At 41.7% G+C, this 13,476-nt stretch overlaps 2 protein-coding genes across 2 annotated transcripts; one reads left to right on the top strand and one right to left on the bottom strand.

The window, feature by feature from the left end:
- Nucleotides 1-2,615: 2,615 nt before the first annotated feature.
- irx4b (iroquois homeobox 4b) lies at nt 2,616-4,897 on the top strand. The gene is made up of 6 exons (XM_026349314.1): nt 2,616-2,660; nt 2,897-3,079; nt 3,301-3,407; nt 3,723-3,879; nt 4,076-4,229; nt 4,320-4,897. The coding sequence occupies exons 1-6, from the start codon at nt 2,616-2,618 to the stop codon at nt 4,895-4,897; spliced, it is 1,224 nt and encodes a 407-aa protein (XP_026205099.1).
- A 5,699-nt stretch (nt 4,898-10,596) lies between these two features.
- Nucleotides 10,597-12,068, bottom strand: ndufs6 (NADH:ubiquinone oxidoreductase subunit S6). The gene is made up of 4 exons (XM_026346748.1): nt 11,890-12,068; nt 11,498-11,551; nt 11,001-11,123; nt 10,597-10,732 (listed from the first exon to the last, which is right to left on the bottom strand). The coding sequence occupies exons 1-4, from the start codon at nt 12,031-12,033 to the stop codon at nt 10,664-10,666; spliced, it is 390 nt and encodes a 129-aa protein (XP_026202533.1). The 5' UTR covers nt 12,034-12,068; the 3' UTR covers nt 10,597-10,663.
- Between the last annotated feature and the right edge of the window lie 1,408 nt (nt 12,069-13,476).

Below are 13,476 nucleotides of genomic sequence, written 5' to 3' on the forward strand. Positions count from 1 at the left end.
CAGAAAGATATAATCACGGTCTGACGAACGCACAGCCTTAAGACATATACAGTATATATATACTGGAGGCCTGCCATAAATTTATAAACACACCATATATTAATATATAAGTAGCCCATTGAATATTCACAAAGAGGGAAATAACATGTTTTGTGCACGTCCATGTACAATATATGCTTTGTATTCATTCTCTTTACTCAGGAAGAAGGTAACAAAAGCTCGAGAAGTTAAAGCGGGACTCTCGAAGCCTGCTCGTTCAGCTATAGCTCTCACGTTATTTCGCCCATAAACCAAGATTAAACACAGTCATGTTCATTGTCACTGAGTAAACAAATTGCCATTCTCTGTGAGTGACATATGTTTTGTGTGAAGTCGTGCAACATGAGCGCGGGGAGATAACTTCATTTCCAAGCTTTGAGCACAGATGAGGGAGAGACAGTTAGTTTGTGTTCACTATATGAGCACCTTTCACGGGACAAATGGAATGTCAATCAAGAGCCGGTACACAGATGCCTTCTCCCCAGTGGGGCCCAAGATGCTTTCTGGTGATGCAGCTCTGTTGTTTCAGACTTACTCTGGGTGCACTGGGAATATTTTGTCCTTTTACCCCTCCACATCCCCTCGCTCCATTTCAGATCCCCTGACTATTAATGATTTCTTCAGCTCCCCAAGTTTGCCTGTTTAGACTTTCCGTCTTTTCCTCTTTCATTTCTTCGTGTTGTGCTTCTTGTGCACGTAAAGATTATCACCCAATTCTCCTTTTGCCTTTTTTATTTCTTCATTTTTTTCTATGTAGAAGGTAAAACAATCTCAATACATTGAAGGAAAACATAACAAAGACTTGCCAAATGGTTGGTACAGCTACAGAATACAGTAAGAGAACAAGGAAAAGACAGCACTTGTGTGGCTGCTGGTGTGCTTGAGCAACTTTTTCCACTCAAACTGCAACTCGGAAATAATGGTTATACCGTATACAAAAGATTTGCAACAGCAAATACATTCTGGCTGAAATGGAATACAAACTGTATAATATTTTTTATTCTGCATAATGAGATTGTGTAATTTAATCCATGTAGAAGTTTGCAAAAAATGCTGCTGCTAAATGCACAGAAAAATGTTCGCTGACTTCAATGTATTAGATTTGTTTTAAACACAGACACATCTGATCATCAAATATAAGGTACATTTGTAGTTACTACAGCATTTATTTAATTTTTTCTGTTCACACTTTTTGGTTAAGACTAGTGAAAGAGATCTGGATTACTGTAATACAGAAAAAGTACCTTATTTAAAGCCTTATTTTAAGTAAAGTGCCTTTGTTTGATAAAAACAAACCAGATATACAGGATAATCCAGCCAGAGGTTGCTTTTTCACCATGGTGCAATTGGGAAGCCAGCTGCTGACACAACACTTGACTTCAGTTGCTTGTTGTGTGATATACACAACTATGTCAACAATTTAAAATAATATAATTAATCTCCAAGGGGAATAATGATTTCCTCTCTTATAATTTTTACACAGCTTCTAACTCTGTCTTTCCCGATTCTACACCTTTCTCTCCCTAAAATAATTGATTTATGCCACTTTTTTTAACCCATTACCTGTAAACTAAATAAAAACAACTAACTGTGAACTGAGAAAAAAAAATGAAATAAACGTTTCCACTTCAACAGAGCAGCTTACGACTGTTATTAAAACATGACAAGCCATTCACTTGGTAAAGGTGCTTACTCAAGGGAATGCGGAGAGTGTTTATTCTTTGACTAATTTGCTTGGAGGAGATCTGAAATTCCCCCACTCATGAATATGTGGATGACAGGGAGATTTCTCCGTGGTGACAACTTATCTAAACTGCAGGGCAAAACGATTATGCTAATATCAGGTTGTAGTCATCAATCATCTCGTGTCAATGTGGTGTCAACGCATCACGTTCCTGATACGTCCCCTCTGGCCGTAGCACTGCCTGCGTGTGTGTAGGAGTGTGTGTAGACGGCGTGCACGTGTGCATGTGTTTATTTGGAGAGGAGAATTGATCATATTCTTATTACGCCTAGGGACTGATGGTGGCGGCGGTGGTGGTGGGGGGTTGCACTTGCGCTTGCGTGGAGCTGTTCTCCTGGATAAGAGTTGAAAGGAAACTGAGAGGAAATTAATTAGGTGAACTTCTTCATCCTGATACGAACAGCGGGCTACACGCTGAGAGTCGGGGGCTGACGTCACAGAGACGCGCCTTAAAAACCAAAGCGCGAGCGAGATGCATGGTTTGATCAAAGACGCGCACGCTCGCTTTGGATGGTGAGATAGCGGAGACACTGCAAGAGCTGCAGCAGCTAGGCTAGGTGAGGGAGGCGGGGAACCGCAAAGGAAGCCAAGAAGTTACTTCTAAGTGTTGTTAATCGTGCTGCGTAAAACAAAAAAGTGGTGCGTAAATGTCAACGTGACCCTATTTGGATACGCTGGTAGATGATAACCATATTTTTTTTAAACTGAAAACTTGACTGACAAACTAGTTCTGAACTAGTGTCAGAGGCAAAGGTCTGCGTTTGGCACGGATGCTGTTGGATGTCGTCCCGAGTCTGCGCTTCTGCCTTTTCTTCTTTAATCTTAAGTGAGCATGGCTTACTCTCAGCTGGGATACACCTACTCCACCACCCCGCAGGTACAGTCTGTATGTTTGTGCGTCTTTATCGGCCCCAAAGTTATAATGAACCTGAGTTAAGTAAAGAAGTAAAGGAGTAAAGAGGGTGGTACTGCCTGAAGAAGTATATTTATATATTGTCTTTTTGACCTCTTAAAAAATATTTAATTTCTTTTAAAGTATGTTGCACTTTCTGCCTCAGTGCGTATCCCGTCAAATGACAAATTAAGTTAATTTAGCATTTTTCTTTGCCAAAGTTTCTGGTGAACTCCAGCTCTTTGGCCACTTGTCTGGAGCCGGGAACGCCCGCGTCCGCGCTGCGCTCGCCGGGTCATCAGCTCACCTCCAGCACAGGAGTCGGAGTCTACAGCGGCCCTTATCCAAAGAGCCAAGGTTACTATAACACCTGCGCCAGCGACGCCACGGCTCTTTATTCCAGAGTGAGTTTCACATTTCTGATTGAGTTCATTGGGCTGTTTCTACTCCCTCTGACAGCATTTCTTACTTCACAGCCTTCTTTTAAAACTGCACTGCTGCGCACTAGTCGGTAGGCACGTTGGAGAAGCGGGGCTGAAAAAGTGTTAAAATAGCAATACTACATGGGAACAAATTAAATTAGGGATTGTTCAAATGCTAATATTTGCAATGTCAATATTTTCAGGGGCAACTAGAAGCCAAAGACGGAGCTGCATCTATGGGGACGCCTCAGGCTCCTGCCTACTATCCTTATGAATACACATTTGGACAATATTCTTATGATAGATATGGGTAAGTCAGTTCTTAATTTAAAAGTTATTTACGACTGGTGACTTCATGACGAAACTATTACTGATCTGTCTGTTGGGACTTTTCAGTGACCTTATGCTTTTATAGCTTGGCATTATAACTAAAACATTTTTTTAGTTTCTTAGTGTCTAGACATGTTACAGGTTTTACAGCAGTGTTTTTAATATACTGCATGGGTTCTCTTATATGGCATCATTAATATATGATTTCATACTCAATTATTACTAAGGAACAAGGAAGTAAAATCACTTATTTCTGGTTTGACAGCTATATGTTCTGTTGTCATTTTTTCTTCAGGTATTCCTGCGCTGATGGCACTTCCCGTCGTAAAAATGCTACCCGAGAGACCACCAGCACCCTGAAGGCTTGGCTTCATGAGCACCAGAAGAATCCTTACCCCACAAAAGGAGAGAAAATAATGCTTGCAATCATCACTAGGATGACCCTTACACAGGTGAGATGGGACTCAATTCTTTAGTATACAGTCTCCCCGTCTTTCCTTACTTCTATTCTCCTTATCATCCTTTTTTCTAATTCTTTGTTTCTGTTTCTACCCTTCATTGCTACATGATGTCCTTCTTACTCCCACCCATATGGTTTTATGTTCCTTTCTCACCTCCTTTCCTTCCTCCTTTCCTTCCCTCCTTTAGGTGTCTACATGGTTTGCCAATGCACGCAGGAGGCTGAAGAAGGAGAACAAGGTGACGTGGTCACCTCGGGCTTGTAAAAGCTCTGATGACCGAGCCCATGATGATGACAGTGAGGAATCTGAGAAGCCACTTAAAAGTGACAAAGACCTTCCTGGTAAGCAGAACCCGGACATTTTGCTCGTTCTGTTCAAAGTTTGATCAGTTTGCACAGACTTAGTGTTATCTGCGTCATTCCTTATTACAGATCAACAATGTGCAGACCTGCATAGTGATCTTGAGGACTTCGACCTGCTGGAGTCAGATGCTTCTGACTGCGAACCGAAGCCAGAATTCCCACCTGAGGACGGTGACAGAAACACAGAGCTCCCACATGGGCACCTCTCATATGACCCTGATCCACTGCACGGAAAAGACAGATTGTCCCCAGACTGCCCCAAGCTCACATCAGTCCAACATCAAAACAACGTGTTCTGTCCCAACGCGGACCCTCGCAGCGCACACATCAAGCCAAAAATCTGGTCCATCGCTCACACTGCGGTATCATTAAATGTCAGCTTGCAGCCAGAATACCCTCCCTGTATGCTGTCATCTGCTGGGTCTTCCTCTCCTGCGTATCCATCAAATATGGGTCTCACTAAAGCAGACAGGCAACAGGAATCTCCAGTCGCCACGCTCAGAGAATGGGTGGACGGAGTTTTCCATGGTTCCCCTTTCCAACAGGCCAGGCCAGCTGAGGTGTGGAAAGGCTTCAGTGATGATGTAATAGACAATAGAACACCTGGACAGACCTTTGAAATAGTCAGATCCACGTCATCTTTGTAGTCCAATTAATACACCGTCAATAGACTTTTCTGAACTCTGCTGGACCAACTGACCATTCAGTAAGCTCACGTGTGCTACGCCTGTCATGATTTCCATTCTCACATGGCACATTATGCAGTTTACATTCACAATTATGGCAGATTCACCAGTTAAACATATTTGATTTGTAATTTTTGTAAAATTAGTCATTGGTTTCAGAAAAAGGTGGACCAACGCAGGCCTCTCATTTCCTGTCATCAGCTGTTGACTTTTTTCCATCTGGAATGACAACTGTTGGTGGTGGCTTTTGTTAGCCTTAGCTAACTTGCTAATTAAGAAAGGTTAGCATCCTCACCGCCTGCTGATCCATGCAACAGGCTTAAAAATACATAATAATAATAATAATAATAATAATGAATACTTTATACTTTATAGACATAAAAATGTGACCACCTTCAAAAATGCAAAGTAGCCTGTAACTTGTGGACACTGCATCAACATGTGGAGAAATCGAAAGCTTGGCAGACCTGGTGTGCCCAGCTACAGTTGCTATGATTAAAAATGTATGATCCCATTTTGGACACTTTGACAGGCCTTCACTCTCTTACAACTGACAGACTCTTATGGGCCCAATCAGCAGTCAAATGTGAGCAAACAACTGTCACCGTACACTCCCCTGCAGCAAGCTTCACACACTTGAAAAATATACAATATTGTACACTTGCACTATAGCCTGAACATGCACTGAGTCACAAAAATAAAAGGTGTATTCTGTAGCATGGCAAAGCCCTCTGAGTGTGGCCTTACATTAGCTGTACTGGAACCACTGGTGGAATCAGTTTAGATGATGTAAATCCTGCTCAGGAATTATGGAATATACCTCCCCAGCTTGTGTATGTGCTACAGTGTGTGTGTGTGTTTTGAGAGAGTGGATGAGGGGAAGTGGGTGGTATTCAGCCGTGACTAATGGAAACACACAGAGGAGGGTGCTGCTAAATTGTTAAATCGATGCCACTTCCACCTTGGCTCCAGATATAGCTGCAATCAGCGATGCGTCCCATTTCATTAGGCCGATTTTGACTTTGTCAACCTGGGACTGCCAGCAAATCCACCACGCGCAAAAACGCTTCATGAAACCTCTTAAGTAATTTGAAGTAAGTGTCACATCTTTATCCACCTCGGTGAGTTTCCATACAACCAATAACAAGAAACATCATTTAAATAAACTAAGAAATGAGGCTCATCAGGGCTAAATGTTTTATCAGAAAACATTCCCAGGAGCTTCAATTATTAAAGAAAACTTTGCCAATGTAGCCCACAAAACATTTAAACCAACACTTTCTAAAAGAAAACCCAACAAGAAACAGTGAGAAGTTATTTTTTCACCCCCATCTTTCTCCTCCTCCTGTTTTCGATTTAGGAACAGTGATAAAGTATTTATCAGAACAGAGGAGGGATCTGCCTGGGCTTTGTATGGAATTAACTATTTCAGATTAAATAATTCAGGATGAATTCAACCGAGAATTTCATTCTGTTTCTGCCTCATAAATAAGTAAGATTTAAGATGATAAATAATGACATCTGACTTTTCATTTCTGTAAAGTTTTCTTTCAACCGCTTACTGTCAGGCAGGATCTCGTTGTGGCAGGCTTCATTTTTTTATGCCATTTTGCTCAAATTTTCTAAATGTAATGTTCCAGAACAGATACAGTTTTGTTTCCTTTTTCAAAATCTTGATCTGGATATGACTTCAAAAGGAATGGTGGTAGGGCCATGAAGGATATAGAATGCCGGTCAGATAAGATGTCAGCTAAGTGTTTAGTGGGGTTAAGCGATGCAGGGTTATACTAGTTCTCACTGGTAGCTGTTAGAGACAGCTAACAGAGCAGGTTTGAACCCAGAACCTTTGCAGACGCCTGTGCAGATTTGCAGCTATATTTTTGTAGAAATAGGTTCTTAAACATATCTTAACAGCTTCCATACACTCAGACTGACAGAACAGCTTGGCAGCAGTGCAGAGATGTTGGCTTCCATGTGTTTTTAAGTGAGGCTCACCTTTCCAACCAATCAGATTATTTAAATGATTCCGGCCTTATTAGTAGACTTTACAGCTTTGCATTTATTGTAATTTGATTATGACTAATGCCTGTCAGGCTGTGCACAGCGCGGTGGAGCGTAGCAGACAATAAAAGAGCACGGCGGAGCACTGGAAGGGAGGATTGGATGACGCTGATTTTGAGTCTCATGATTGTAGTGTTAAGTTAAAGTTCAGTATCCATCAGGCACAAAGTAAGGATTCTTTCCACCTGCAGAATGTAAGACCAATATCCCCCCTCTGTTTTAGTCTCTGCCATCTCCTGGGACAATATCAGGCTATTTCTCTGGTAAATGCTGCTATGTTCACCATTAACTAGTAGTATAGTGGTTCACTCTGTCTGTTAACTATTAGCACTTTTAAACTAGCTGTTCAGAGCAGGATTATTGCCCACATTTGCTGCCATGTCGTCCTGTATGAAAAGCATGCTATTAGCATAGGGAGGTCATTGTTGACTTTCCTTTATGCCAGTATGATAGGTAGTGATGTCAACGTGTTGGTCCTGCTTCACCTTCCCTATAAAAAAGAAGAGGCAGAGCATCGTGGCAGTCTGCGAGACCCTGCCTTTTTCCTCCTGCAGCATCATTAACACAGTGCACTCCACGCCCAACAACTTTGTTTGAGTCCATTCATGTCGTAATTGTGTCATGTTGAACATCACACCTCTGATGCCAGGACGTCAGCAGCTGTGTAAAAAGAAGAGTTTGGTGTAACTAACATAACGATGAACTCTGGGGCAAACACTTCTCTGTGGTTCATCATTACAAGCAAAACTCATCATAATACACATTATATAATAATTTTTTTTAATTAATAACACAGAACACAGTTTAAAACAGGTATTTCAAAAGCTGAGTGTTGTCGACCTAAACCGCCAATAAACTACTGTTTAACTGTTACAATATTGAAATGCACTGTAAGGTTTTCCAAAGAGTTCATCTTGGAGAAGGTGGACTTAATAAATACAATTATGTGTCAAAATACCGCCAAAACAAAGTCTGTGGTATATTTTTGTGGGCAATTTACATTTTTGTCTTGTGAGATTTCCTCACAATCATCTCTCTCACCTCTGTTGTTCACACTCTGTTACTTGCTCCTCTGAACTCTCACACTTTTCTCAGCGTTACTCTTCCTTCCCTAACTCACCCCCTATCCTCCACACAGCCCCCTTCTCTCTCTTCTCCCCGGTCCCTTCCACTCGTCTCACCTCACCTCTGTCTGCTTTCGACACACAAGTGAGCCACTCAACTGCCAGACTGACACGAAGGCCTGCTCCCTGGGCCGTATAATGTGATTAAGCCTCACTGTGTTGCTGTACTGCTTGGGGAATGTTAGACTCACTGTTTACTTGTCTGGTTCACGCCACCAGGAGTTACTTGGTCTTTTGTGCCTCATGGAAAATGACGTACAGGTGGTCACCAAAGGAGCTTGTCCTTGGCAAAAATGTTTTGTTAAACTATAATTTGGAATTGGCCGTGTTATTATTTAATTGCACACACCATGCCCCTTTTTCTAATTACTTCTACTTACTACTAAAATTCAGTTGGAATGTCCGCACAAGAAGTATTGACAACTTCAAATTACTCCTCTCTGCACCTTCTGTCTGACACCTATTTCCTTTCAACACCGTCTGTGTCTCTGTCAGCATACTCACACACACAGCCACACACACACGCTCAGCGGTGCACACATACACACAGTTCTAGGTCTCTTGCGTCTTGTCACACACACTTTGGTTTTCTGGGGCTATCAAAGTGCTGAGTGCAAACTCTCTCCTCCAAAAACTGTCACATGTCGCCAGAGGTGTCTCGTTCCCTGCAGTAACCCTCTGAGCTCCTGGCACAAGAACAAGTCATTATTTCCATGGTAAAGGTCAGACGCTCTGTCACCTGACTCTAAAGTGGAGCTGACTGGAGTCACCCCGAGACAATGACCAAAGGTCAGTTTTCTGTTTTGCCTCTCGTACAGATAGTGCGGATGTGAAGAGGATGTGCTGCTCCCAGATCTGCCCGTGAGTTCCTTTTGGTGACAGTGGCTTCTAGACATGGAGGTTCAGATAACTGGCTGTAGGGAGCTCAGTAATGAGCCTCAGGGTCTGTAATGTGACACATCTTCAAGGAGGAATATTTTAATAGGGCAATTACAGCAACGAAGAGGATGTTTTGTGTAGATGAGTGATTGTTGTGGAGGGGAGCTATGTTAAGGAATTCAATGGCATTTAACTCCATTATCTATTGTGTGGCTCAGTAGTGAGAGGATTTTCAATATCATTACAGTTTGTCTTTGTGTGAGTGGTCTGACCCAACAGTGCAGGTCACATAATGCTTAAGAGTTGTATTTGCAATTACTATTTAATGTTATGCAGAAAGAAAGTAGATAATTGGATGTAGCCATGGACTCCTGTGGTGATTTGACAGTTTAAGGTGGAACCCATGGTGTAGTCCACCTTTATAATCTGGCGTTATTTGACATATATGATGTTAAAGAATACTCTATTCTGATGGGTAGTGCATTTAAGAGGAGTGAATAATTAAAGAGTGTGGTTAAATCCAGCACAAAAACACACTGCTGTTTAATTCAGCACAATTCATATGCTCAGTTTCATTTCAAGATTTCGCCCCAGGCAATGCCTCCAACTCATCCGACCACCACTTCTGACCCACTCAGACTTATCAACCACAAGACCAACCAGTCATCAGTCTGACACCGACCCAGCTCGCCTACCTCAATTTAACAATGCACCTCTCTCCCCTTCAATCATCCAAAGTGGTCTGACTATAGATGAGGTTAACTACAGCATAAGCCCCACTTCCAGGAGTCATCGGGGCCAATTATATCAGCCTGACTACTCTTCCCAACCTGAGCTCCACAGTGTGGAAAATTTAGTTCCACTGGCTGCATCACTGGGGACAGAACAGGCTAGTGCTGTCTGGAGCCTGAGCCAAGCGCTGGCCAATTTGGCATGCAGAGGTCTATGGAGAATAAGCCTGATGAAATATATATATGAGCTTCTTCAAACATGTATTGTTCCGCGATGCTGTATCTTATCAGGCTGGCTCCCTCCTGATGTCTTCCAGGCTTGGCAGACCGAGACTCTACAGCGCAGATTGTGGGGGGCCGAAGCACAAAGAATGCCAAGGTTCTCTCAGTGCTTCTGATTGCAATCACAAGTAATCAGTTATTCATGCAGGAGAGAAATATATGCTGCTCGTGGACACAACAATGGAGCTGAGGAAATATAATAGGCTCACTGTAGTACTGATCACCTGGCCTGTGATGGCTTGTTCAAACTAAGTCGAAGTTTAACTTCAAACAATCAATTTACTGTCAGCTTTAATTATCAACTAGCTTTGGTCTGTCAACAGGAACTGGCGTAAAACTTAGCATATATCTCTGTACCAAAGAGCTCTTCACTAGCTTTGTTTTTCTCAAAGCAATTCAGCAGGACACTGCTGACCTCTGTCTGTCAAATTGAGAACTGCATTCAGCTCCTCAAATTATAGCGTACACATTTTATTTACAATAGTTACACTGTATTCAGATCCCTTCTAAACTACAACTGCAGTTATATATAACGTGTTGATTTTGTTGATTTCAACAGTGCCCAATAAGAAGAATACAGACAGACAGGCAAGATATAATTTATTAACCAATATGTCAATTTATACAGAGAAGCAAAGTCAGGAAAAGTTTCAGTGATGATGCTTCTGCTTGAATTGTAATCCACAGTAGCCGCATGTGCCCACTTTTGTGTCTTTGTCCTGGAGACAGAGTAGAGTAAGTAGAAAACAGTTTAGTTATCATCTACCATTTAAAACATTTGTATAATTTGCTGTTAGAGCAATTATAGGAATCATTAATCAGTAGGAAATGCCATAAATGCACTTTTATTTGTTCAGAAATGCACAAAAGGCTATTTGTTTTCAGTACCATGGTCTCATAAACTTTAAATCTACAGTAAAGTTATTATATGTCAGTGAACCACTTCTACTTGGAATGACAGACCACTTTGATTGTTCAGGCCCTTACCAGGTTGATGTAGACTTTAGGATGACCCAGAGCTCCTCCGCCTCCATCACAGGACACAACTCTGGCCTCAGTGTCAGTTACTGGCTCCTCTGCCACCAACTTGATGGCAAAGTTCTTATTCATCTTAACATAAACAACACGATATCTAGTAAACCTAATGTTAATGTGTGTGTGATTGATGATTTGATTATCCATTGTTTTTGCATATTGTTTTACTATTACACCAACTGCAAAAGTGTTAAACTTGTAATAATGTAACAATTGCGGCAAGACATACAGATTTCAGTACATGGTCAAATGAGGAAGAGAAATCAAATAGAGAACAAGCTCTTGATCATACAAAACGTGTCTATCACCAATGTGTGCAAATGTGACAATGTGCACATGGCAGTCTCATCGTTTGATAATTGCCAACAACAAACGCAGATTTGCTCAGAGATAGCTGATTAGATTGACCTACCATTTGAGTTTTAATAAGCTCGTTGGTAAGTTCTCACCTCTTTCTGTCTGCCAACAAATCTGGCTCTCCTAGGATCCTTTTCATCAAATACCTGAGAGGAAAACACTAAAGTTGTCAATTGCAGAAGAACAAGCCAACAGCTGCACACAGTGCTAATTTGTTAACGACCTAGTCTGTTTTCGGTCATTGTGTTTGTCCTGGGGCAGGTAACAATTGCACATAAAACTTAATTTACAGAGTCACTGAACAGTAGATGCGTTTAGATCAAGGGGCGACAAACAAAGTGATATGGAGAGCTGTCTGATAATGGAAGTAACGTTGAAGGACCAACTGCGTTAGCTAAACTGACACAAAGCTAATATTAGCTAATGTCAATCCGCTCATGATTCATTATATCAGAATACTGGCAAGAATGGCTTCTAAACTTACCTGGCCGGTGTGAGTGATTGCTTCGCCAGTACTGGAAACCTCTAAGCTGTAACGGCGAACAGGTACAGCAGACAGCCGCAAAGGTGAAACAAGCAGCTGAGCATTTTTACTGAAGGACAGAACTCTACTGACTGCAGCCGCCATGTTTACAACAGCCTGGTTTCCCAGGATGCCTTGCAGAGAAGATTATTAGCGCTGAAATATTATGCCCTGAGTTTTGATTCACAGGTTAAAGGTATGTTTTTTTTTTACCGTGTAAAGACTCCAGCATTACATTCAGTTAAATCGTCATATGTAGGTATAAAACTATAACATTTACAATAATACTACAGCTATGTTAGAGTTAAAGTCTGATAATAGGCAGAGAGGCAAGCGTTATCCAATGTCATACAGAGAAACAGACTGACAGGCTAATCTGAGGGTTCACTGTCCATAAGGTACTGTCGCAACCCGGAACCTATTGTTGCTCATAAGCAAGAACAGCATCGCAATTGTGCTGTGGCAAAGAAAACACAATATCCAGGGACATAACCCCTGTTTTAAACCCTTAACTACTTACTACAAGGTTTGTCCACGTTCTTTGATTTTGTGATGAGACTGTCTCATGTGGGGACCAACTCGTGGGTCGTTTTATGTGCCTAGCTGTGGTGTGCTAGCAGGTCAACTAGCATGCTTGTCTCCTTGGCATGTTGCACACTGGGGGAGTCTGAAGTGTTTTGCTACATATATTGGTACCTTTCTTGTACACGGCTTCAGGTAGTATTGCATTAAGTGACTCGGGTTTTTCGATTTTGAAGCATGGCAGCATAGTAGGTGTAGCCTATACAGGACATACTGAGATTTTGGTTCATTTCGACAACACTCGGCCTATAATACCGAACATATGTATACATATTGAAGTTGGATGTTATTTTTGTTTATGTATAACTGCAGTTTTGCATTGTAAATAGTGCTAAGTGTGGTTATGGGCATTCAACAAGACACATTCAAAGTTAATATTCATTTCTATCGTTTATTATTTATTTATACATATATATTTTTTTTCTTTTCACTATCCTATTGTAGTCTTAGTACTTAATTTGGAACATCACATGATGTTCACAGTGGCTTTGAAACCCAAAAAAACTAAATATGTAATTAACAAAACCATATAATAGCTTTCTAAAAGTTTGATATCTCCGTTTTGCAGTTGTTATTGAGTATGTCCTTCTTTGCAGCCTTCCATTCAATGGCACCTCTTCTGTTGAAGCACCTGGCTACCTGCCTGACTCGCCAAGTGGCCCAAATGAGCCGGTTTAATGTGACATCCTCACCAGCAGCTAGCGCTTTTAGATGTCTCTACACCCTCACCACAGCTCCTCGCACATTGCTGCTTTCATCAGCCAGAATCAGCTCCATCCTGCCCCCCTCATCTGGCTCCTCTGCTCAGTGTGGGTCATTGCTGTCTGGACAGTGTCAGCATCTTCCCTGCATCCAGCCTTCTGCAGGGATGAAAACCAAGTCTGCCCTGAGGAGGCGCTGCAAAGACTGTTTCTTTGTCCGACGGAGGGGACATTTGTTTGTGTTCTGTAAAACAAACCCAAAACA

The sequence above is a fragment of the Anabas testudineus genome, chromosome 11, assembly GCF_900324465.2.
Source record: "Anabas testudineus chromosome 11, fAnaTes1.2, whole genome shotgun sequence".
NCBI classification, from domain to species: Eukaryota; Metazoa; Chordata; class Actinopteri; order Anabantiformes; family Anabantidae; genus Anabas; species Anabas testudineus.